Source organism: Labrus mixtus, chromosome 9 (genome assembly GCF_963584025.1).
Source record: "Labrus mixtus chromosome 9, fLabMix1.1, whole genome shotgun sequence".
In the NCBI taxonomy this organism is placed as follows: domain Eukaryota; kingdom Metazoa; phylum Chordata; class Actinopteri; order Labriformes; family Labridae; genus Labrus; species Labrus mixtus.
In genome coordinates, this window is record NC_083620.1 from 18840979 (window position 1) to 18864260 (window position 23282).

The 23282-nt window shown below is 39.0% G+C and overlaps 2 protein-coding genes across 4 annotated transcripts; one reads left to right on the forward strand and one right to left on the reverse strand.

Annotated features, from left to right (window-relative positions):
- Positions 1 to 3214: 3214 nt before the first annotated feature.
- On the reverse strand, positions 3215 to 6986 carry nkapd1 (NKAP domain containing 1). The gene is made up of 5 exons (XM_061046666.1): positions 6910 to 6986; positions 5217 to 5305; positions 4906 to 5046; positions 4657 to 4710; positions 3215 to 4146 (listed from the first exon to the last, which is right to left on the reverse strand). The coding sequence occupies exons 1-5, from the start codon at positions 6976 to 6978 to the stop codon at positions 3708 to 3710; spliced, it is 792 nt and encodes a 263-aa protein (XP_060902649.1). The 5' UTR covers positions 6979 to 6986; the 3' UTR covers positions 3215 to 3707.
- A 5642-nt stretch (positions 6987 to 12628) lies between these two features.
- Positions 12629 to 23132, forward strand: dixdc1a (DIX domain containing 1a). 3 transcript variants are annotated; one of them, XM_061046667.1, is made up of 16 exons: positions 12629 to 12781; positions 13085 to 13263; positions 17782 to 17939; positions 18055 to 18200; positions 19712 to 19801; positions 20053 to 20106; positions 20202 to 20252; positions 20507 to 20611; positions 20735 to 20788; positions 20883 to 20975; positions 21093 to 21170; positions 21300 to 21461; positions 21575 to 21641; positions 21841 to 21949; positions 22190 to 22298; positions 22540 to 23132. In XM_061046667.1, the coding sequence occupies exons 2-16, from the start codon at positions 13241 to 13243 to the stop codon at positions 22621 to 22623; spliced, it is 1383 nt and encodes a 460-aa protein (XP_060902650.1). In that variant the 5' UTR covers positions 12629 to 12781; positions 13085 to 13240; the 3' UTR covers positions 22624 to 23132. The 3 variants fall into 3 exon arrangements, with proteins under 3 accessions (XP_060902650.1, XP_060902652.1, XP_060902651.1); XM_061046669.1 differs by having other exon boundaries at positions 12749 to 12896; XM_061046668.1 differs by lacking the exon at positions 12629 to 12781 and having other exon boundaries at positions 12801 to 13263.
- The last annotated feature ends 150 nt before the right edge of the window (positions 23133 to 23282 follow it).

Genomic DNA, 23282 nt, shown 5'->3' on the forward strand with positions numbered 1-23282 from the left:
CTCATAAACTACTAATGGTTTGATGTCTGAGGATATGCTGCCAGTGCTGACCATTTCTCACAGCGGGAGGAGCACTTCTGTCTGCTCCTGCCTGTAACCATAATTCAACACAAAATATGCTTAGGCAGGAGGAGGCTGAGACTCTCCAAGTCTTCAAAATTGGCACGAGCAGCTGAGGTAGTGAACAGCATGTGCGGAGCAGAGCGTGTTGTGTCTCATCAGCAGTTCTGAGTGACTGAAAAAAATGTGCCTTGACTAGGTGAGTGTTTTTTTTCACCTTAGATGCCATTATAAGTTTAATGCATAGCAATGTGTATGCGAAAAGTCCAATCTGAACAAAGTTTAGTTCCCTATAAAGTTTGAACTCTTTTTGCCATTCTTACCATGTTCAACACTATCATTACTTAATAGACCATATCGCAACTGCTGACAGAGACACTGATCCAATATTGATAATTTTCGGTAGACGTCATCTTACATTAACACCATACCTGCAAAATTACATCCGAAAACTCAAAGCTTGGATCCCAATTGGATTAATTTTCTTTTCCATAGCGGAAAACCATTATTCATGTTTATATAATTGCAGTGATTGCTCTGATTCATGCCTGCTTCAAATAATAGTGTTTTCATCATTTCTGGTACCTCTTTCAGCAAATATTGCATTTTGCTCAAACCGATTATGTGAAGACCCTGTTTACAGTCTCTGTAGAGGGAGAAATCTTCTAACTGCAGGGGACTTTGGGAAACTGCCCATTTTGTTTATTTCACCAAAAGCCAATTTATTTTCCCAAACCCGCTGCCATCCCAAGCATTAGTTTAACCATGTTAAGAAGAGCTGCTTTTCTTGAATACCAAAGTATGAGAATTATTTGCAAGAGGGTCATATTCCCGTTTGCCTTTAGAATTTAAACAATCCTTGTGAGTCTACAAGCATGCTAGCAGTTTAATGTGGTTGTACTCGTTTGCAGCTTTAAGCTACACGCACACAGCTTTTGTCCAAGTTTTTTTTTTTCTCACTTCATACGACATTTAAGTGAACTGTTTTACCTTGAGGATATGTTGGACGTATTCTACAGCAGCTGCAAATCACTGTATAGGCCTGGCAGTAGGGGTGTCAAGTATCCAGCACACACATGTTTGAGTTTAGCTCCTCACACATGTATGTCATCACAGGCTGGCTTTGCACGGTTTAAAGAGAAATACCCAAGGCCATAGAGAAAAAAATGTCCAAAATAGCAATGCTACAACATGGCAGCAGGTTACGTCAACCACTTTAATCATCTTAGATTAGCATTGTAATATGCGAACTCTAGATAATTCAAACTAACCAAAAAGTCACAAGATAACATTAGAACTCATAATGAGGGGGTTATAAAAGGCTGTACCGATTGTGAAGAAATCAGTCAAATCATTACTCTCAAAACAGTATCAATTGTTGGCAATAATTAATGTACAATTTGAGTTCCAGTCATTCCAAAAAAAGTGGATAATGCCACCCTAGCATTGGTTTCATGTCCTGTTTAGAAGACTTGAGTCAGGCACATTGGCCACTTGGCCTAATACAAATCCTTTAAAGAAGTGTTACTAAGGGAATAACTTAGATAAGAATAGCTGGGGTAATTTTCTCAGACTTCAGTACAGTCCTTCTTAAATGTGTAATGAGTAGATTTGCCTCCTGCTGGCCCTTGGAAATAATTTAGGTTACTTCGTCTTTGGTTTCACTGATGAAGCGTCCATTTCTTTTATATCTTCTTTGATGCCCATCCATTCAGTTCTTGGGTATATGTTTCAGTCTGGATTGAAGTTTATAAATTGAAATCATGCTAGCATGATGTTTAAGAAGATTTAAAACTTTTGAAAAAGTATGCGATGCACATATAGTTTTATATCACACTGTAGAGAACAACAACAACCCTAGTTGTTGCTCAATATTCTCTGAGTAACTTTAATGAATGACTTGCCCTGACTACATTTATGCAGCTTTAAAACAGACAACATTTTGGATTTTGGCCCTCCAACCCAAATGCTAATTAACTCAGACAATATGGTGTAAAACCCCCCGTCAATACTGACTTAACCAGCCGAATGTAGTTCGCTTTTTTCCACTTCCAAGATTTAGGTAGTTGCAGCCAAGCTCCACACAGCCCACTCTCTGCTGCTTACAGAAAACACTTAGCCTATTGACACAGACTCAGAAAAGTGCTCCGGGCTTTTCCAGTACACACACACAGGCTCACGAAATGGTTTACCAACTCTTCCTTCAGCATCAGATTATCTAAAAAAAATACATGGGGGGCTCAGGCCTACTTACTGTTACCAGGTTTTATACAGACCATGTTTGTTTTAAACTGTTTAACGCAAATGTAGTCTGACGGGTGCGACAGGACGAAATGACCAGCGGCAAGGAGCATGATGCTAATGTGCTGTGAATGGTGCTGTTTATGAGAGTGTAGTGTTAAATCTCTGTGTCCAGCCCTCTGTTGGGTGTTATTGAAGCTTTTTCTCCTGCTTGAACTTTTTCAGAAATACATCATCTAAACCCTAAAGCCATATGGGAGAGCTTCTTAACCTCTGATGGCACATTGACTTGTGTTTCAGTTAAAGTAGACAATGAACAGCAGCGTGATGAGGTGTATACCTTGCATCATAATAAGACTACATGTTCCAAGACAAGACGTATAGACGCCTTGATCCATGAAAGCCCACCGCCTAATCAACACATATATGGTATTTCAAGGAATAAAAAAAGAACCCACCTACCTTGATTTTACTCTGCCAGCTCACTAATATCATTCTAGCAGACCACGGTGTGTGTGTGGGGAAAAAATGCAATCGATATTCCATACTTTGTTTGTCTTACTGTCTAACAAAGCCACTCACTGCGCTTCTGATCATGTTGAGCCATAGAGATCTATTGCGTGGAGTAATAAGGCACTGTTTCAAAGGGTTCAAAACAGTTAGCAATTTAAGGGCAACTATTTATCATTAAGTAAACTACTAAACACCGCGAGGGGAAGTCAGCTGACCCCACCTTCTACAAAATTAAAGTTTGAATACTCTTCACCTCCTTACCCCCCGTTTCATTTTGTGGCAGCCATTTAATTGAATCTGGGGTTTCTCTGCACAGACTAAACTTGTTAATTAATTTTTGGTTTTTGGTTCTTCCAAGAGAACTACCTATTTAAAAGTTAGTACACTACTATATACACATAAATGAAAAATATGTTTATTTTTCAACTATCACAATGTGCTGCATACAAATATTAAAAATCATGAATAAAACAAAAAGGTAAAAGAGTTGCATAATTGTTCTTTTTTCAACATGTGCTTAAAAAAAAAAACCAGTCAATTCAGGACACAGGGGTCTCCTCATGAGGCAGACAGTGTGAGGCGGGAGTCAACGATCAATCCATGAGCCTGCAGCTGACAGGATTCTCTCTGAGCCAGGTGGTGGATACCCCACCATCCCTCTTCAAGCTGTCTGTACTGCCGCGCTTCAAGCCACTGCAGAGGTGGATGAGCTTTCACAGCACAGAACGCCCACAGAAAGAGCCGACAGCACAGGTTTGTTGATGTCTAACACAGTCTAAAACGGAACAGCCCTGCAGGGAGAAGCCCTGTGTGAAGTTGAAGCAAACAAAAGAATCTGCTGTACTTTTCCTGGTCTTTCCCCGAGCTGTGAGTCCGTTCGCGTCTGTTCCATCTCAGTCTGCAGAACTAACGCCCGAGCACTCCTCACCTGCTGCTTTCCAGTTTTTCCTCTTCTTTTTTGAGTAAAGCCCTGAGTCGGAGTCTTTGTGTGAGATACGTTTGCGTTTTTTGCTTTTGTGAGTCCGACTTTCATGTTCGTCATTACTGTCTCCCGAGCTGCTGTCCTCGTCTCTGCCTCTTTTTTTGGTGGTTTTCTTGTTTTTATGTCGACTTTTAGCCCTCTTCTTTGGCAGTTTTTCTTTTTCGTCACCGCTGTCATCGCTGCTGCTCGAGCACTCTGCTTTCTTACGTTTTCCCTCCTCGTCTTTCTTCTTTTTCTTTTTTTTCTTGCGCGAGGATTTTTTGGATCGTTTGGACAAGCTCGCTTCTGAGACAGACTCAGACTTTTTTATTTTGTGGCGCCCGTTCTTCTTTTTGGCACCGTTTCTTTCACTAAATGGAAACAAACAAAACGAAATAAGGCAAGCAGAGCATTTGTAAGGTTTAGGGTACAACATAATAAAAAAAATCAACATTTAACGCAGCAAGATCAGTTTAAAAGCCAACTCTAGAGGGAGAAGCTTTTGTATATATTTGTCGCTATGTGGTCACAATTCTTTCAACTTTGTTTTGCAGAACTCTATTTTTAAACAGATAGCTTTAAAAAACTTTTTCACACCAGACGGAAGGTTAAGATGCAGAGGCTTGCACATGTTCACATCTTCTACATGTGCATGATTACAAAGCTAGGTGCATGAGGATAAAAATACAGTGAATGGACAATGTAACATATTCATAAAATGTGTTGATTACACTAAACAACTGCTGTAGACTGTTTAAGATGACTGTTTTGTTTGCACGCACTCATTATTAAACACCATCTGATCTGCATGTGAAGCTCAAATCTCATCTCTCGCTCTAATCTGCTCATTTGTAGGAGTGTTACTTTTTTTTTTTGCTTACCAATCCCTGTCAAACTCCTCTGGATAAAGCTCTTTGAAGCCGCTATGTCCCCACCTATGATGTGAACATAAGAGATGCAGATTTTAAAAAATAAATTCTTCATATTGACTCACAAAGTTTTGACCACAGCGATGAGTAATTTGCAGTGTCCCTTAAATATAAAGTACAAGTTAGAAATGAAATGTGCTTTCTGCTTTTTCAACTTTTAGAAATATGACCTTCCAAAGTCAAGTTCATCATGTACAGTACCTTTCAGGGTCTTTAGCTTCAAATTCATACAGTTTTCGAGTCCAATATTGAGCATCTCTGTCATCATGTTCTGATGCTCGCTCTCCACTTCCACCTACGTCTCTACGTTGATCTGACCGTCGCTCACAGTGCAATCTTCCTCTGGAAAAACAAAAAAAAAACCAATAAAGCAGACAGCAAAACATTGCACAGGAACATCTCTCTAAACTTAGAGCTTCATTAAAACAAGCATGCTCCCAAATGAGCTTTGTTGTCACTCCTGTTCATAAGGCTGAAATTAAGCTGGGATTTTAAACATCTGCTGTTCTTACCTGACGCTCTCTGCACCTGACAAATGTTTGTGATGGGACATCTGCGTCTCCCAGCCTCGCATTTTCCACATATCCGTCTCCTCCTGGATCTGAAGTTGGTCAACAAAAGTAAGCACATTAAAGAGTGCACAGACAAACACACTCTGAAACCAGACGTATCATTTTAAGGCTTTATTTTGAAGCAGTCAAGATTCATATATTCACAGAAGTTATGCAAATACGTTTGTGAACCTGCCCACAGTATCACTTACTTACATTCACACCACAGCTCAATGTCATATGTAAGATGTAGTGTAAGATGCCCACACTGTCAAAATGTTCTTTAACTATTGACCATGAAACAAATCAGAGCTTGTTCTACAGGATACTTCTTCTGCCCAATAAAAAAAATCTCCTCTCTGAATCAGCAGTTAGGTGTACTAGCATCAAATTGGAGCGACACAACAGATAAACATCGGCTACTGATATTGATGCATACCATATCATTTGTAGATGGGCCAATGTTTATCAACAGGGCCAATATCAGCGGATACAGATGTTCAAGGTTAACAAAAATGCAAAGGTTGGTAGAAAACTTTGGAGGCCTTTTCTAAAGTCCTTGACATTTTGTAAAATATATATATATATATACATATATATGTATATATATTATTATTTTCCTTTTTTTTTAAATTGTGATAAGGTGAACAAATTCAAAACAAAAATGTGCATATAGACTGACAATTAAAGCAACGACAAATAAACAAAAACAGGCAAAACAGAAATAAACAAAACAAAATCAAAATACGCAAAACATTAGCAAAGACAAATACAATTGAAGTAGATAAAGTAAATAAAAGTCAAGTAGTAAGTTGAAGTAGTGTATAAGAAACGTGTGATTGTGTGTGTGGCAGTATAATACATTACAGTGAGTGGCTGAATGGGAAGTAGCAAGAAAAAATAAACAGAAACAAAATTGAAGATAATTGAGAGGAAGAGAAAAGAGGGGAGGAAAAAAAAAATATATGTGTCAACATTAAAGGAAAGAAGAAAGATTTAAATTTATATATATAGAAATAATAAAATAAAATGTTTGGTGTTAATGTGGCCATCATAAAAAGATGGAGGAAAAGAAGAAGAGAACAGGGAGATAATAATATAATAATAATAATAATAAAATAAGAAGAAGAACAATGTGCGCCTATATATACAAACACATAAATCTGGTTTATGGTATTGTTATGAAGAGCCGAGAAGAGGGGGTCACAGGGACCTATTTTGTAAAATATTTGATCTTGTATGAGATGTGAAATATTGAGAAAAAAGATTAGTGAATAATTAAGGCATAAAAATCATCCGTTGCTTTGTGGATTAGTTGTAATACAACAGATTGCTTTACACAACATGAATGTTGATATAAGGTATCCACACATGTGAGGTTACACATTGAGGTACATTTTTAAAGTCTAATATAAAGGTGGTAAGTACTCCACTCTAAGCTGACACCCTCAGTGGTTCCTTTTTTATGAATAATGGTCATTCACGACACAAAACACGAGTATAACAGATTCAGAAGAATCAGTGAGATAATGAGGAACTCTCAATTGCAGTTTTAAGAAGTGAACATCAATGTATTGCAAGGCAATTCATGAGATTTAGCCAGGTGTAGCACACAAACCGGGTCAGATATATGTATCATGGTTGTTATTCAAACCTTGTTGTGGGCATCTGTGTGGCGGATCACATTCCTCAACAACGTTTTCCCAAGTGGCTGCTTTGCCATGATGACTCCTGACATGAAACAAAAGTCAAATGTTTTGTTAAAGAGTCTAAATATGAGTTTAATACCGTACGACAGGCCGTCTTCTAATACCATTTTAAAGCTGTAAATACTCGAAGTAAACTACATTAACGTGTTAAAAATCGAGTCAAATAATATAAAACTTCAACTATTGCTAAACAGATTTACAGTCATTTCGCTAACATTTACAAAACGCACCTTTTTAAAACGACCGACGTCAACGAGGAACAAGACACATCCACACAACCCACAGACTCAACCGGTACTTCTGCTCTCACAATATACGTAACGCTGTCGCACATTGACTACGTCACCAAAGCTTCAAGAAAAACTGGGAACTGTGATTGGTCAAACTGTTTGCCAATCATTGTGGCAGACGCTGGGGGCTGTTTACTTGATAAATACCTGATAAATACTCAATAAAACGAAAATTAATTCCGATTTTTTTTTTAATACAAGCCTGTAATTTAATAAAACATTTCTAGGACATTTGTGCTTTTGCATCTTTATTTTATAAAACAATATGTTTAAAACGGCTAATACTTTACATCTCTCTAGCAATATTGTATTAAATCAATAGACAGACTCACTGTAGTGCTGAGAGTTATGACTTTGGCTCTTTAGTTCAGGTTAGTTAGACAAGCAGTCTGAATCGGGGAGACAAAATATTACAGGTGGCACAAACACAGAGGAGGAGGAGGAGGACCTAAAAGACCCAAGACCATGCTGCTGTTCCTGCCAGAGGTGTAGCCTGAGTATTACCATTTGTTTTCTAACAAGTTAGACAGAACGATAATTTAAGATCTTGGGTCACTCTGTAAATCTTGTGAGGACTTTTTCTGCTGGACATGTCCCGGACATGCCTGTTTTTTCCCCCAGGATTACAGCACATCATTGTAGTAATGTTGATTAAAAATTTGAATCGACTGAGATTACCTTCCATCTTCATTTTGACATTACAATTGTAGCTCGGTTCATACTTCTTTATGTATGGTTCATACATAATATTTGCATATAAATATGTACCTTAAAGGATATGGTGTACATTTTATTAATATTGACTAGAGTGCAAAGATTCAAAGTATAAAGTATAGACATGCTCAGGTAGAAAAAATGATTTTTATATTATATTATATTATATTTTACACTTATATCTGATCCAATAAAAGACAGTCTTCTTCTTAAATCAGTTTGTTCTGCACAAGAGTTCCTTTCTTAAAATCCTCAGAAGGTGACACAAGATGTTTTATACCTCCTTATATATACTGTAACATTCAGGGTTGGATGAACAGTTCTGGCAATGTATGCACAAATACAGGGAGACTGCTCACTATAAAATATAATTAAGCTTACTTGCTCCTTAATTAAGTGAAATCCTAATATGTTTTCTTGAAAGTAAACCAGGTTACATATGAAGATGCTCCTAATGATGTACTTTTCAATAGAAAAATGTTCATCTCATTTTGTGTATATATATATCAGACCTCATTTAGTTAATTGCCTATCGGAGTTAACTGGCACCTTTGATGTGTCCTGTATAGCAGAGATAGAGTCTAAAATAGGAACTGTTGTGAATAGCATTGCCATTCATTTAAAATACACTCACAGCTGCAGCACTCTGCTACAGGAATTTCACAAGTCTGGACTGTTTAAACTTTAATATCACTCTGACAATACAGGCATGTTTTTGTGAACTGAAAAGCTCGACCTTGTTGGACTTTGTTCATTTCTTCTCATACATTCACCAGTTATTGTTAGGATGATCGATGCTCAGGAAATAAGACCTTCCTGATAATCTTTGACACTAATCATAGGTGAATGATAAACAAGAAGGACATATTTGCTTTTTCACCTTTTTATTACTTTTTCTCTATAGTAGATCATTTGCTCGCACTTCAATAAGCAGTTCATTAAGCTTTTGTTGGTTCACATAAGTCAATCCAGAAGCAATCGGGTCAATATAGATTAATGTATAACTTCTGAGGTATTGAATACTGATGTGCTTTTAACAATGGTACACATTTAACAAGAAGTATGACAGTTATTGTTCAATAAAGCTGAAGAAGTGTTAAAAGTCAATTTATCGGTGATGGAAGTCAGTCATATATTTACATACAACTTCACTTAAGTACAGTTTAGAGGTACTTTTATTCCCATGAGTTTTATTATATCCTGACTTTACATTACATTACACCTATGCATTTCTAGGGTGGCATCATTTATAAAAAAATATATATTTCATACATTGATGATAATAGCCCATATCCCTGTTATTTGTTATATTTGGAAGTGTTATATTCGCATTTGCTTTCTGTGTGTCAGTAAGCAATACAGTACAAATGTGTAAACAGAGAACTTAAAATTAAATTAAGTGGGTCTAAATCTAAACCTAAGTGGATCCTGGACTTCCTCCTTGCCTTATATTTTCTCCTACCCTTGTAAATATTTGATACTTAATCGGTTAAAAAGATTATTTCCATGAATATTTAATTTCTAATTAAAGCAACGTGATCATTTCAGGTAATTTCATCGCAAATTGTTTAGTTTGGCATTTATTAATTGCACAATCTAGTTAAGACAATAGCTCACTTATATGGACAGAGACTGACTTTTGAGCATTTTACAAATTGTAGTGTTATCCCCCCCGAAAAATAAAGCTGATTATTAACCTGATCGGCCACCGTGCTCCTTCCGAAATTGTATTTGACAACAAAATAGATAGGATCTTTTTCAGTAATAGAATCAGTGTGTTGGCCTTCTTCATATCTGTTTAAGGTTCACTAGAATAGACAAAGATTTATAACTCTTGCTTAACAGCAGCAAACATAATAATTCACAATCAGAATCCGTTGTGACCGTCCAAACAATCAGTTCTATTTTAGAAACTCATTTGATTTACAAATTGGCCGACTGCATGCTCTCCCTGGAGCAAAGCAGCTTTCTTCTGAATCTCCCCAGCGGTGGCATGACTTTCCCATCACACTCTGAATAGCAAGGTCACTTCTTATGTATCATCCACGCATGAACAGAATAGATACACTGTGTTCATCTAATTCCCTCTAGCACATACTTGTCTGCTGTTTGTCCATTGTCCAGACCCATAGGTCCAAATCAGCATACTTGTTCTGTTCCTGAGTCTGTCCTTGTCTTCCAAAAATCATCAGATATTCAAAGAGAAGCCCAATAGAAGAAATAGTAGCAACTTTATGAAAGCTGCTTATTATATACAGGTTTTCCAAAAAGTTACAGAATTTTCTAAACTGTAACAAACCCTCTAACAGGAGCTCCTTTTGCTCTATACTCAAACCTGCTAAGACTGAGCTGCGATCATCGTTCAGTGTTGAAGAAAGTCATTCTGAATCGAGCCATTTAGTTCTTCCAGGCGATAGGAGAAAGTTAAACCACTTTGACTCAGTTGCTTTGGCCTTACATAACCTTTAGGCTTTTGGACTTGTTTAGAAAGGGTTTGCTATTTTAGCCGATGCCATCTTGTGTTTTTGGAGCTAGAAGTGACCTGATTTGGATTGTACAGTACATGGTGTGTTGAAGAAGACTTGAAATTAACAATTCAGCCCACAAAAATCATTAGGAGCATGTTTACTGAGGTAGGTGTTTAGGGTCTTTTTTTAATATAATGACGTCATCCTTTTTAATGCACAAATACATAGTCATTTATTTGATGCTGGTTTTGCAGCCGTTTTCAAACACAGGCCCTCAACATAGAAAATAAAACAGATGGTATCCCTGAGGTTTGGTAAGATGAGAAAATAAATGGTCAAATGAACTGAGAGGCTGTCTTCCAGGTTCAGGCCGCTTGTTTATTGGCTACAGAATAAAGGTGATAAGGTATATTGAAGATATAAACAGTATATTATACGCATTATTTCTCAATGAAAGACAATGTTATCCAGCGTAGCATCAGTAATACTTGCAGTATTAACAGCAGCCTGTGCAGATTTGAGAACATTTAACACTTGAACAGACAACAACCCTCAGCTCCAGAGTTCACACAGACACGGCCTAATTAACCAGTCTGTAGTTCCGTAGTTTATAATTAATTGAGCAGTAGGGATTAATTAATTTTATACAAGTAACGAGCACATGCACAGACATTGATTCACACTCCACTCACATAAGAGTTTTTTTTTTTTACACGAGACAGCATCACTCTTTTGACATAGACTGCAGTCTGCAAAGTACACTTTACTGGTAAACTGAGCTAAATTAGGACAGATGAACGATTGTGTGTGTTGTGTCCCTCCATTTTTGTGCATATTGACATGCTCCCTCCCTCTTGCTGAGCTCTCGCTCTCTCTCTCTCCCCCCCCTCTCTCTCTCTCTCTCAGAAGTTGATCAAAAGGTTTCTCAAGGAGGTATCAACTCAAACTCAAGGTTCTACAGAAACACTCAGTTGCTCCGTCTGACAGGAAGATCAGACATCTTTGAACACTTTTATGAAGATGAAAACCTCTCTGAAACGCCTAAATGTGCGAGGTGAGTTGTATCACTCTGCAGGAAGTATTATAAACAAGTTACAGACGACTATAGTATACAGAGACAAAACAAACAATCACGTTTCAGTTTACTACATCAACACACCCTTTAAAATCAAGGGTAAATATAGGTTTAAAATTGAATTGATTCATTGAATTTGACTTTTTTTAAAAGGTTCAACAATCTATGAACTACAAAACTGCTTGTTTATGTATTAATCATCACTAACTAATCCACAGCTCTAGCTCTTTCACCTTAGCTGTTTGTATTCATTGCATTTATGTAAATTGTAATAGTAAAGCTGTATTATTCTATCTACAAAGATTGTAATGGCTGCATGTTAACACATCCCAATTAAAGTATGTACTGATAGTGCGCATACAGACTGTAACACAGGTTCAGTTTGTTCTGGGCCCTACTGTAGGCTGCCACGTAGAGACCTATTTCACATAATGACAGCAGCTACATTTCTAACAGCATAATGACACAGTGCTCAGCCAAAATGTCCTTCAAAAGAGCACTTTACACTACAGCAGCACATGTCGGGGAGAAGCTGTTGTTTCTGATGCCTGCTGCTAAATTTCAAACCTGACATTTTTTTTCCCTCTTTGGTCTCATCTGATAGCTCTGATGTTTCAGGACATTCTTTAAATATCACGTTTTTGAAAGCTTTTTGTCATAGTTGCTGTTAATGTGCTGTTTGCCTCATGCATTGACAAACAATGAATGATTTCAAAAGGAGCGGTAATTGAAGGCTTATGTGTGCATTCCATAAATACCATTTTTCTCCTCTCTTTGTGTAAATATATCATTAACCTCTCGTACGTTACTGCTTGTTTGGCATGCTGTTGTTGTTCTTATGCAAGACTGTGATTTTGTCACCAAACAAAAGACAGCATCAAGCACCAAGCAGCTTTTCCCTTTGATTAAATCATATGCCTGCTCTATGTTTTTCTCTAATTTTTTTTTAGCTGCGGTGAGATACAGTGCTCCAAAAAAAGCAAAGTGAAAGGAGAGGAAAGGAGAAAATATCCCTCCTCTCCCTCCTCCTCCTCCTCCTCCTTGTGTAAGGAGAGAGCACAGAGGAAAGGAGGGAGGAGGAATGAAGGAAAGAGGGGAGGGGGAAGGGTGAACACACCCAGACAGAGCCATGTCTGACATCCTCGCTCACTGAAAAGAAGGAAGGACTGATACAAAGCCAGGGCGACCGAGCAGAAGGGACGGAGGGGAAAAGGAGGGGAGGGAGGGCTGAGGGAATAAATGCAAACAGAGCAGCGGAGGAAAAAAAAGGGTAAAATAGATGCACAAGAGCTGCATCAGTTCTTGTCCGCAAAGAACAAAAAACATTGTGTTCGTGAATGGGAGCTGGTGTGTGCAATGAGAAACCAGGCAGACTACACTCGCTGGTGTGGCTGAGCACCAATCCTCTCTCACTCTGTCTACCTCTCCCTCTCTCTTTCTTTCTGTCTCTGCTAGCTAGGACCTGAGCCTGTGTATGATTTAGGAGGAGGGTTCAGGGATTTGCAGCTTTATGTTTTTGGAAATATGCATCTGGAGAGGATTTGAACGTGCTGTTATTTGTGATTGAACACAGTGTGCGACGTGGAGGCTCCTCGTGTTGCTGCTTTCAGGGCTGCTCCCCTCCCCGCTGCCTCTTGCTGTGTTTGGGCGATGGTCCTGACTGAGAAGCAGAGCATCACCCAGATGCCGGGCTCTGACTGTATGGGAGGATAAGCCGGTATACAGCAGCATGGGAGCTAAACAGATGAAATGGTAAGAGCTGTTTTTTTATTATCTATTTAACATAAATGGCACTCCTCGCTGCTATTTTTTGTCTGCATCGCATCAGGAGCAAAGATAAACAACACATTAGGCCCAAAATTCATTTTTAGAAGAGCTTACATCATCTTATGCTTCTGGAAAAGCAAAAGTGTCTCTGCTTTAGCGTTAGTAATCCATTACATCTCAACAATGTGGCATTGATGCCCAAACTGTGCAGGTATTGTTCAGTGTTTATAGAGCAGTAGGTGTGGGTGTGTCTCTGTATGTGCCTGGAAGAACTGAGTTGCTATTGCCTAGCAACCACAGTCTTGCTTCCATTATCAGCTGGTCCATTTCATGATTCGGATGAAAATGTTCTGTTATATCTGAAAATTGGAAAGAAAGGCTTTTTGTGCTGAATATTTTAAAAAGCCACCATTGTAAACCAGATTTGGTCCAGTGTTCACCAGGTGAACCAACTATAGGTACTGTAAAGGCCTAATTTATTTATTTATTTAGGATTTCAAACTTTGGCTCTCGAGGACTTAAGCCTCTGTACATGGGGCACGGGCACTAACCGCTAGGCTACTGGAACCCCCTTGTGCTGTACTTTTTTACGGTACAGATTTTGAATGCTGGGTTTAAAAAAAGTTCTCTGTTAATAAGTACCAAAGTTAAGATGCTTTCTGGTCGTATTCTTCACCAGAAAGCATCTGGCATTTAAAATCCTACTTCAGTTAAAGTACAGATGTATTAGCAGAATATGAACCTAAAGTCAAGGCCACACTGCAGATAAACTTCCTCTATGACTGAATGTGATTGTTGTTGGGGAGGTCAGTCTACCTTTAAGCTCCTGTGAGGAGTTTTTTTAGCTGGTTTTGAAACAGATTTGAATTAATATTGACGCCTCTATAGACCAACAAAAACCACTGCAGGAGGGTAGGTGTCAGATGAAGCTATTAACTGCACCGCTGTCAAAACAGCCTTTTTTTAGTTTTATATTTTCCCCATCAAAGATTCACGGCCAGTGATACATTTGACTATTAAATGAGGGAAGGGTGAGTTTTAATGGTTAAATGATACTATTCATAGACGTACAGGACCAAATCATCAAAGAGGAAAGTGTAAACACTTTGTCCACAGGGGTCGCCAAACTCAACACAAACCCCAAGTTACTCACAGGAGCTTAACTTTGAAATATGGAGATCCGGAGAGTTGCATGATTTATCAGAGGGGATATGAATTGGTAAATGAAAGATAGAATATTTAAACACCAGTGCTGTATGATGGTCAGACTATTTTCTAATCTTGCTTCATTATTTGTGAAACTTTAACCTGTAAGTTACATTTTTATCAAACTGTTATATGTGTTGAACTTAAAATATCTGAGGTCAAATCTCTTTTCAGTGGAACTGCTTAAGATTTCATAAATGTTCAAAACAAAAAAGAGTCTTAAAAAACGCATTTTTTAAAGAAGTCAGTTAATTATATATTTATTTATTTATTTTGGGGGTTTTAATGCCTTTATTAGAGAGACAGGACAGTCGTTAGAGTCAGAAATCAGGGAGAGTGAGATTGGAGAGTGACATGTGGGAAGAAGCCACAAGTCAGATTTGAACACCGGCCTCCCACTTCAAGGACTACATCCTCAGTACATGTGGTGCATGAGCTAACCACGAGGCCACCGGCGTCCTGGTTCCATTATATTTTATAAGATAAAAAAACATTCCAATGCATTTAATTTTAAGCACTAACATTAAATGATAAACAAAGGAAGTGGAGTAAAAAGTAAAATATTTCCCTCTAAACTAAGGAAAACAAAACATAATACAGAGAAACTAATTTAAAGTACCTCACCCTGGACAACTTTCCAACCCTGCTGATCAAATGCTGGTAATCTGTAGCTCTGAAGCTCATCTCCTGCAAATCCCACCACTAATCCGTGGTTAACCCATATGCTCCAAATCTATCTGTGTTCTTTGTATTTGTTCTTTTTGTGCAACATTGTAGCAGTGAGTGACTAAAGTTAATTTGTTAGTTTATTGACCTGATGCACCCTGAGACAATGACAGAGGATATCTGGATAATGTCATCATCTGCAATGACAAGATTAGTTGGAGGCCGCTACTTTGATCCCCTTTGCAAAAAAGACTTAGGGATAATCACAGCAGTATCTGATAAGACGCTCAGCTGATGTGACCTGGTGCAATTACTCTTCCTGACAAGCTCGGAGGACAGAACTGCCTGAAGTTTATAAATGCAATGAATCCAGCCATGTAAGCGATCTCTGCTAAAAGTTTAGATGATGTATTTTATCTTTGGTAAAGTGATTTCAAGAGGAAAGGTGGCAGTGTCACAACGCATTTAGTTAGCAATGGCTTTTGTGATAGTGTAATATTTCCTTTATAAAGTGATTAAAAGTGGGCCGATTAAAGGGACGGAGGTGGTGGTTTGGGAGTGACATTGATTTGTTAACATTAACATTTCTTCATGTCATGACTTAGATAAGTCCTAATAGAGATCTCCATGTAGGCAATGGCCTTGAAGGTGATGATTAAAAACAGTAGATTGCTACTGCTGATGCATTTATACACAGTAAAGCCCTAAGATTTACTTCAAATTAAAAAAAAAAAAAAATAACGTGTGCAGTACCAGTACTTTAAAGAAGTGTTAATAATTGCTCGGATTCTAATCTCTTATCTGTCTATTCTTGTCCTTCCATCATCACAAATTGAAATCAGTCCAGTACTGAGAATATTAAATCCGATATTATGACACAGTGAGTCTAATACTACTAATAATCAACCCCATGTATCTCCATTACACTTTGTTTGAAATGCTAATCTGTGAGTGTTAGCACGCTGAGCTGCTAAAACAAGATGGTCAACATGGTAAACATTCGACCTGCTAAGCTTGTGTGAAGTTTACATCTTGACAGCTTTTTTGGATTTAGTCTTAGTTTTAGTCTTTACACAAAATGTTTTTTTTCATTTTGGTCACAATTTCATTCATTTTTACCCTTTATAGTTTTAGCCCAGTGTTAGTCTATAAACGTAACGTTGTTGTCATTGCTTTTAGTTCAAATGTTTTCTCTCTTCTAAAATAATTCAAATAGCCTGGTACAGTGATACTCAAATTGTGGGGCATCGTGGCAGCATGGCAGAGGGGGCACGGGGAGCCCGGCCAGGGTTGTGTTCTTAGCAAGATTTGTTTCCTTTGTAACCTGTTATGTATATTTTTGACTGGGTCAGTATGTTAAAACCTGCCGCCTACACAAAACAGCCTACTGGTATTACACACCTCATAACCTTGAACTCAATTTTGAGCGCAAGATTGTTCTCCTCAATTCACACCTTGCTAAACCTGCAGCGGTTTTACATATTTTTCACTTGAAGCACATCTGAAACTTTCAACTCTATTGTTCTTTTCCAATCTGAACTGCAATTTGAAACACAAATAGCCCTTACAAATCTTTAACAATGTTCATCCTTGTAAAAACCTCACAGAGCGCCTGAAAGCATGAAAGCAGTTTTTTGGGTGGTTTAGAGACAGAACTTATGTGCACACTATTATCAGCAGTCACAGGATTATGTGCACAATTATACCATAAAGAGGCTGTGAGCTAAAAATTGACGGATAATAAGAGTGTTACTGTTTAGTGTCTGTTGTGCTATTTGCTCGTGCTGAGTAATGCTATTAGATAAGCAGAAAATCTCATAGGCTACAAACTAAATCTTGCAGCATGTGTATGGAAATAGCATGTTTAGCTTTGCAGAAGTGATCCCTCAGGGGGTTCCTTGGAACACCGATTTATTTCATAGTTTAGTCCTCAGATATTTTCTTCCATCTTACTTTCTTGGCCTGAGGAGCATGGGGTTGACTTGTGATACTTTTTTCAGTTCCTTCTCTGGAGAAGAGTTTAGATCTGTTTCCGCAGACATAGGCATGTTTTCCCAGGCAGACACAGAAGCAGAAAGAAGAAATCCCCAGTTAAAGGACCATGCATAATGCCATAGGTTACAGGTCACAGAGGCTGTAACCCATTTCTACAAACACAGAAGAGTGAAGATGACAGCCGGCGGGACCTCAGGCTGCTAGAGATGCTCTCAGGAAACACAAAAAGTGTATCCATTCGAGCTGGACAGAAAATATATCAGGGTTATGTTTTAAAATTATGACCAAAGGGGGAGAAAGCTATGTAAAGTATTTCCTGTGGGAAAAATGACAGAGTTGGTTGCGTTCCTGATCCCCTTCCTGAAAAGGTTTCAATCCTGTTCTGACTTGTGTTTTCATAAATAATCTTGAACAGCCTGTCTGTGATACGCTCTATTCCTATGGGCTCTACTTGTTTAAAAACGGATATGGTTTAAAATATTTAGCCCAGATGGGATTAATTCACATTTTTTATGCTCCTTCGGGAGTTATTTAAGCGTACATCTCCATTTTATGTTGCTTGGTTTATTTATTGCCATTTGTTTGGCAGGAGATGCAAACACGCTCACTCCTGCATGTGCCTGCCATCTGTTTCAGTCTCAGCTCAGCCAGCCCTGCTCACTCCCCCAAAGAGGAGTATGTTATCACCCATGCCACTGACACCCCCAAAGAGGAAACACTCCACAGTCAGTCTGAGGACCAGGGGGAACCTCAGGATGACAAATTTGAGGTGACAGAGAAGAAGTCTGTCGCAGGTTGGTTGGCTGCACATCGACTCTAGTACAGCGAAATACCAATGAATCCCTACAAATAAAAGACTAACCTCCCTTGCTTTATCCTTCCTGTTCTCTCTCTCCCTTTCCCTTTCAGAGGAGGTGTCTCTGTGTGGACTCTGTCCCTCCCTTGGGCAGGATGGGCAGGAAGAGGAGAAGTCCTGGGAGGAGCAGCTGGATGCCCACCAGGAGCAGCTGGAGAAAGAGATGCAGGAGGCCAGGAGGATGGTGTTCCGCCTACAGGTGAGTCCTGCTGGTTAACCACTCAAAAACAAACTGTACTGCTGCTATATGAAAACATTGACTGAGGGCATAGATGCACCAGAGGAAGATGTGATTCCACATGATTCCTGACATCTGATATTCTTCTCTTAGTCTTCATGGTGACTCAAATAAACAACTGTTATTACACTTTGCAAAAGAACTAAGTCGAATGGATTCTAACTTCTGAAAGCATAACAAAAATAAGCAATTCAAGTCTGTGTTTTAGGCTTGCAAGATTTCTGTTTACTAACTGATTGGTTTGCTTAGTTGTAAAATTTGGCAAAGAGAGGAAACGTCTCATCCCTTCAGCTACTGATTATCAGAATGACTCACAAAATCTCTTTTGTCCATTTTAATGTGATAATACTTATCATTTATCCAACAGCTGGTCAGGCCGACAATCTAATCTCCATTCTTCCAGCATAAAAATCAAAATACAGATGTCTCAGTATTTAAATGTATTCAAATGAATCTGTGTGATCCTAACGATGAAACTAGAGACCAGATGAATGAAGTGAAGTATATGATCATTTGCAAGGATTTAAGTATATGTTGCATTTATTGAAAAGAAAAACATTAACAACCTGTCAACAGTGTTTATATTTTCTTAATGGGGCAATACATGTTTTCCATATTTTCACCAGCAGTGTAGATTTAATATAAAGTCATTATGTGTTGAATGAATGGCAATAAAAAGATGTTTATGTAGTATTCCTTGTATTTGGAAGTAGTACAGCTACAAAAACGTTATTTTTTTTACATTGTACAAAATATATAAATAGAAGTATGAGGTGTAAGCTGTTAAACTCAGGATACAGGAATAAATGATGGCAAATTAACAATATTTATTCTTATTAAGTACACAACTAAAGGAATAACCACAGTTATTTAAGGGATTTAAAGGGTAGTGTGTGACATGATGAAGTGCAAAGTACGGTATTGTAAACAGCAAACACAAAACAGCAGCGAAACAGTTGAGAGAGAGAGAAATGCTTGATAAACTTGATAAATAACCAAAAAAATCAGTGTTTCACCTACCACCCCCCCCCCCCCCTTGAAGGTCAAATTATAAATAAAAAAATTAAAAAATTAAAAAAAATTTAGATTTATTTTTGGGCTTTTTGTTCCTTTATTGTAGATATAGGGTAGTGGATAGAGTCGGAAATCAGGGAAAGAAGTAATTTAAGGATACCTTTCCGATAGAAAAGGACAGCTGTCATTAAAAGTTACGCATGAATACCAAGATCCCCCCCCCCCCCCAAAAAAAAAAGCTGTAAACCTAGGGGAAACACTGAAAATATTTGTGGATGTCCATGTGTACTGTCTGTAAAAATCCCAAATTGCTGTATTTACAAATACAAATACAGAATGCATCAGGCTTCTCTTTTATGTATATTTAATGAGAGAGCTTACAGGCCTTCACACTGTGTGTCAATGAATGTGTGTGTGTGTGTGTGTGTGTGTGTGTGTGTGTGTGTCTTTGTCCTCAGGCTTTGCTGCTCCATGGCTCCCTCCCTGAGGAGGACCAGGATGGATCTATGAGCTTCGGAGATAACCGGGCGAACGCGGAACAGCAGCTGGTACAGTGCCCTCTCTCTGCTAACTCAAGAAAATTACAACTTGCTGTGTGCTCTGTGAGAAGTGTCAATGTCCGGCCTTCTGTTGTGATAGTGTGTGCAGCCCTCACTCCTCTCCAGAGCAGCTACAGTAGAGCACCATTGAATCTCTCTGATCTGCTCACCCACTGTCATGCGGACCCATTGCCTTCTCATACGTTCTGACACTTTTCCATTCTCTAATTACGCCGCTCATACCCTCTCTCCCTCTGAAGGTCCTAATCCGCAGTCGTCTGGACCAAAGCGTGGAGGAAGGCCTTGATCTCAAGGTACAGTAAGTAAATGCAATTAGGTTTAATATAGAAGAGCTGCTGAGCAAAGAGTCCCTCTCTCTAATGTCTCTGTTCATTTGTGCCGCTCTTAGAGAGAACTCCTTAGACACAAGCAGGAGGCACGCCACCTTCAGGCCATCAAGGTAAACCTCTAATGTTGTCCTTTGAGTGAGAATTAAACCGGATTAAAGGATATAATTCAATCTGCTCCTCTCTTGTGCTTTCTCAGACTGGATATTCTGCGGTTTCTATTACACAAACTCCAGATGTTTTTCCTTTCTTTTTTTTTTTTAGAGTTAAGGTGTGTGTATGCTGTCCATAAGGCAGGCGGATGCTTCTGTATCTGTATTCAGGTCTTTTGTGGACATTTCTTTGATCTCCTCCGCTCTCTCATTAGGATGCTCTGCAGCAGCGCCTGGCGGTGCAGGACGATGCTGTGCTGCAGCTAAAGCAGGAACTACTGAGGAGCAACATGGCCAAAGATCAGCTGGAAGGGGAAAATGTGAGACAAGCGATGATTTCCGTTTGACACTTTAAAATATTTCACCTGCTTAACCCATGGATGCAGGTTTATGTGAGAGTGCCGCATCGCGTGTTTATCATGCTGATTTTTTTCTGTTTGCAGGCAGAGCTGAAACACAAGCTGAGCGAAAGGAACAAATTCCTCAGTGAATATGAGGTATCGTCTTTAATTATTTACGCTCCGGTGCCTTCTCTTGATACATAAATATATGCACAGACTTCTGTGATCCAAATGTTTCTTGTCACAACAGCAGCAACTTGGGAGGAAAGACAGAATACTGCAGCAGCAGCAGCAGAAGCTCGATGAGGCTCAACATAAAGCACATGAAGTCGGCAGAGGACGGGTACAGATCAAGACTTATTTCAAGTACCTTTAACAAAACATGTTCAGAAGGCAAATAACATACAAAAGAAATCAGCTGCCCCTATTTAGGTGTTTACATTAACTATTTCTTTTGCAGTCATTTAGGAGTGAAAGTGGTGGTTACAGTAACTCAGTGGCTTCAACTTCACCTGCAGCATTCCAACATAGTGCACCAGTATGTACACTCTTTTATTTCATTGTAAAATGCCTTTTAATCTATTTTCTTGTTGAAAGTATTATGCTCATTTAAAGAAAACGATACACATTTCTATAAATGTATGACTATCAAGACGCTGTTTCACAGGGGGAGGAGCTGCAGCTGGTCAGGGAGGCTCTGCGTAGTTTGAGGGACAACTTTTCTGGCCACGATCCCCAACATCACACACTGGACACACTGGAGCAGGGCGTGGCCAGTCTCATGGACCGTTTACACTCTGTGGACACCCAGCGTAGACAGGATAGAGGGGTACGCAACTACACACTTTCCGAGTGCATCATCACAGCTGTCACCTCATGAACAATGAGTCAGCAGCAGACTACATTTGACTGTTTTGCATGAGTGTTTCTTTCTGCTTCCAGGAAGAATTTAAATCTCCAGGACGCAGAGCAAACTCCACAGACCGTGAATCCTGGCCTCCGAGCTCAAGTGAGACAAATAAAGTCTTTGTTTTGTTTGGTATTTGTCACCGTCTGCAGTATCACTACTAGTAGTCTGGCTGTTAAATCAAATTGTGCCATTCAATCATGCCGCTGTGTGTGGAGAGGGCATCACTGGCTGTGAGGATGGAGCTATTTCAAACTCTTGTTTTTAAAACAGTGTTTGCTGTTTTTGTTTTCATTCCCAGAAATGGCCCACTCGCACAGCAGCCCAGGGTTGGACACGGCCGTCTCCACTAAAGTGCTCTACTTCACAGATCGCTCGCTCACACCGTTTCTGATCAACATCCCAAAAAGGTGACAATAAACATTTGATGGTTCATTTATTGCTGTTGTTAGTGATTATTCTCGTTTTATTTCGTGCACTGATTTTAAACAAACAAACAAACAAGGGAAAACGTGGATTTATTCTGGCATGACTGAAGCTACATGTACATGCTATGATATCTTTGCTGGTTAGATGTCAGTCAAAGACAAGCTTAATGTCAATGTGGGTGCGTGTGGGCAGAGATTATGACTGACACTGTGCTTTCGCAGGCTGGGTGAGGTGACACTGCGAGACTTCAAGGCTGCTGTGGACAGACAAGGCAGTTTCAGATACCACTTCAAGGCCCTCGACCCAGAGTTTGGCACTGTGAAGGAGGAGGTAGGCGTGGGAGTAAAATTACAGCCCCTACTTCTTTTCACATCAGCCTCTGCAGCCAAATGTGAAATGCCATTTATAGAGCAGGATATGCTAATAATAGCTGTGGCTGCACAGTACTTCAAAACACTGCAGGAGGCCTCATTTCCATCTCAGAGAATTCAATAACACTGTCCGCACCTCTGTACATAATAGATGCAAGTTTTTCTTGGGTAAATGTAAATGTGCAATGTTTGCCATTCAGGTCTTCCAGGACGGCGCAGTCGTGCCTGGCTGGGAGGGAAAGATTGTAGCATGGGTGGAGGAGGACCACGGAGAGAGGAGGTAGAGCTGAAAACCAGAGATCACCACTACAAACCTCAGTAGTTCTCACTGGACCAGGATTCCACTGAAAATACTTGTGATGCCATAAAAAGAGTAAAGTTATACACTACACTGGGACCAATAGATGGAACACCATTTCTATACAAAAAAAAGTTTAAAAAATGAATGTTTCAAATGAAGAATTTGACTAGAAAGGGGGGGGGGGGTCATACTTTTATTTATTTAAGGAATGGATATTAGACATTGTTTGCAGCACATAAATTAATAAATGGGACTACCCATTAATGGTCAGTATTGTGATACTGGTTTGAAAAAATAACCATAATACGATTTACAGAAACAATAAGAACAAATGTATGCTGCTCACTAAAAAGCTGTAACCAATGCATAATATACAAACCTTAACACAAAAGTGTTTGCTGACATTTGCCACATGTTCCAGATTGCCAAATAGTGATGTTGTTGTTCTGTATCAATTTTGATGTTTTAATAAACATAAATTATTGCATGCATCATTTTGTTGTCAATTACTCCCTGTACACGCCGTAATGACACTGTAAACCAGCACCTAGCTATTATGCTCCTCCACTCCTACACCCACACAAAAGTAAACAAACCCTGCTGATTGTCGTTAAACTCAATTAATGTTTTTGGGGTAAGGAA

Excerpts from the sequence above, each read along its gene's own strand:
- nkapd1 (XM_061046666.1), bottom strand. The coding sequence starts at position 6,978 with ATGGCAAAGCAGCCACTTGGGAAAACGTTGTTGAGGAATGTGATCCGC. Across the intron at positions 5,047-5,216 it reads TCAGGTGCAGAGAGCGTCAG|AGGAAGATTGCACTGTGAGC; the intron begins GTAAGAACAGCA and ends TTGTTTTTCCAG. Across the intron at positions 4,711-4,905 it reads GAAGCTAAAGACCCTGAAAG|GTGGGGACATAGCGGCTTCA; the intron begins GTACTGTACATG and ends TTCACATCATAG.
- dixdc1a (XM_061046667.1), top strand. The coding sequence starts at position 13,241 with ATGGGAGCTAAACAGATGAAATG. Across the intron at positions 18,201-19,711 it reads GGATGGTGTTCCGCCTACAG|GCTTTGCTGCTCCATGGCTC; the intron begins GTGAGTCCTGCT and ends CTTTGTCCTCAG. Across the intron at positions 20,107-20,201 it reads AGGAAGGCCTTGATCTCAAG|AGAGAACTCCTTAGACACAA; the intron begins GTACAGTAAGTA and ends TGCCGCTCTTAG.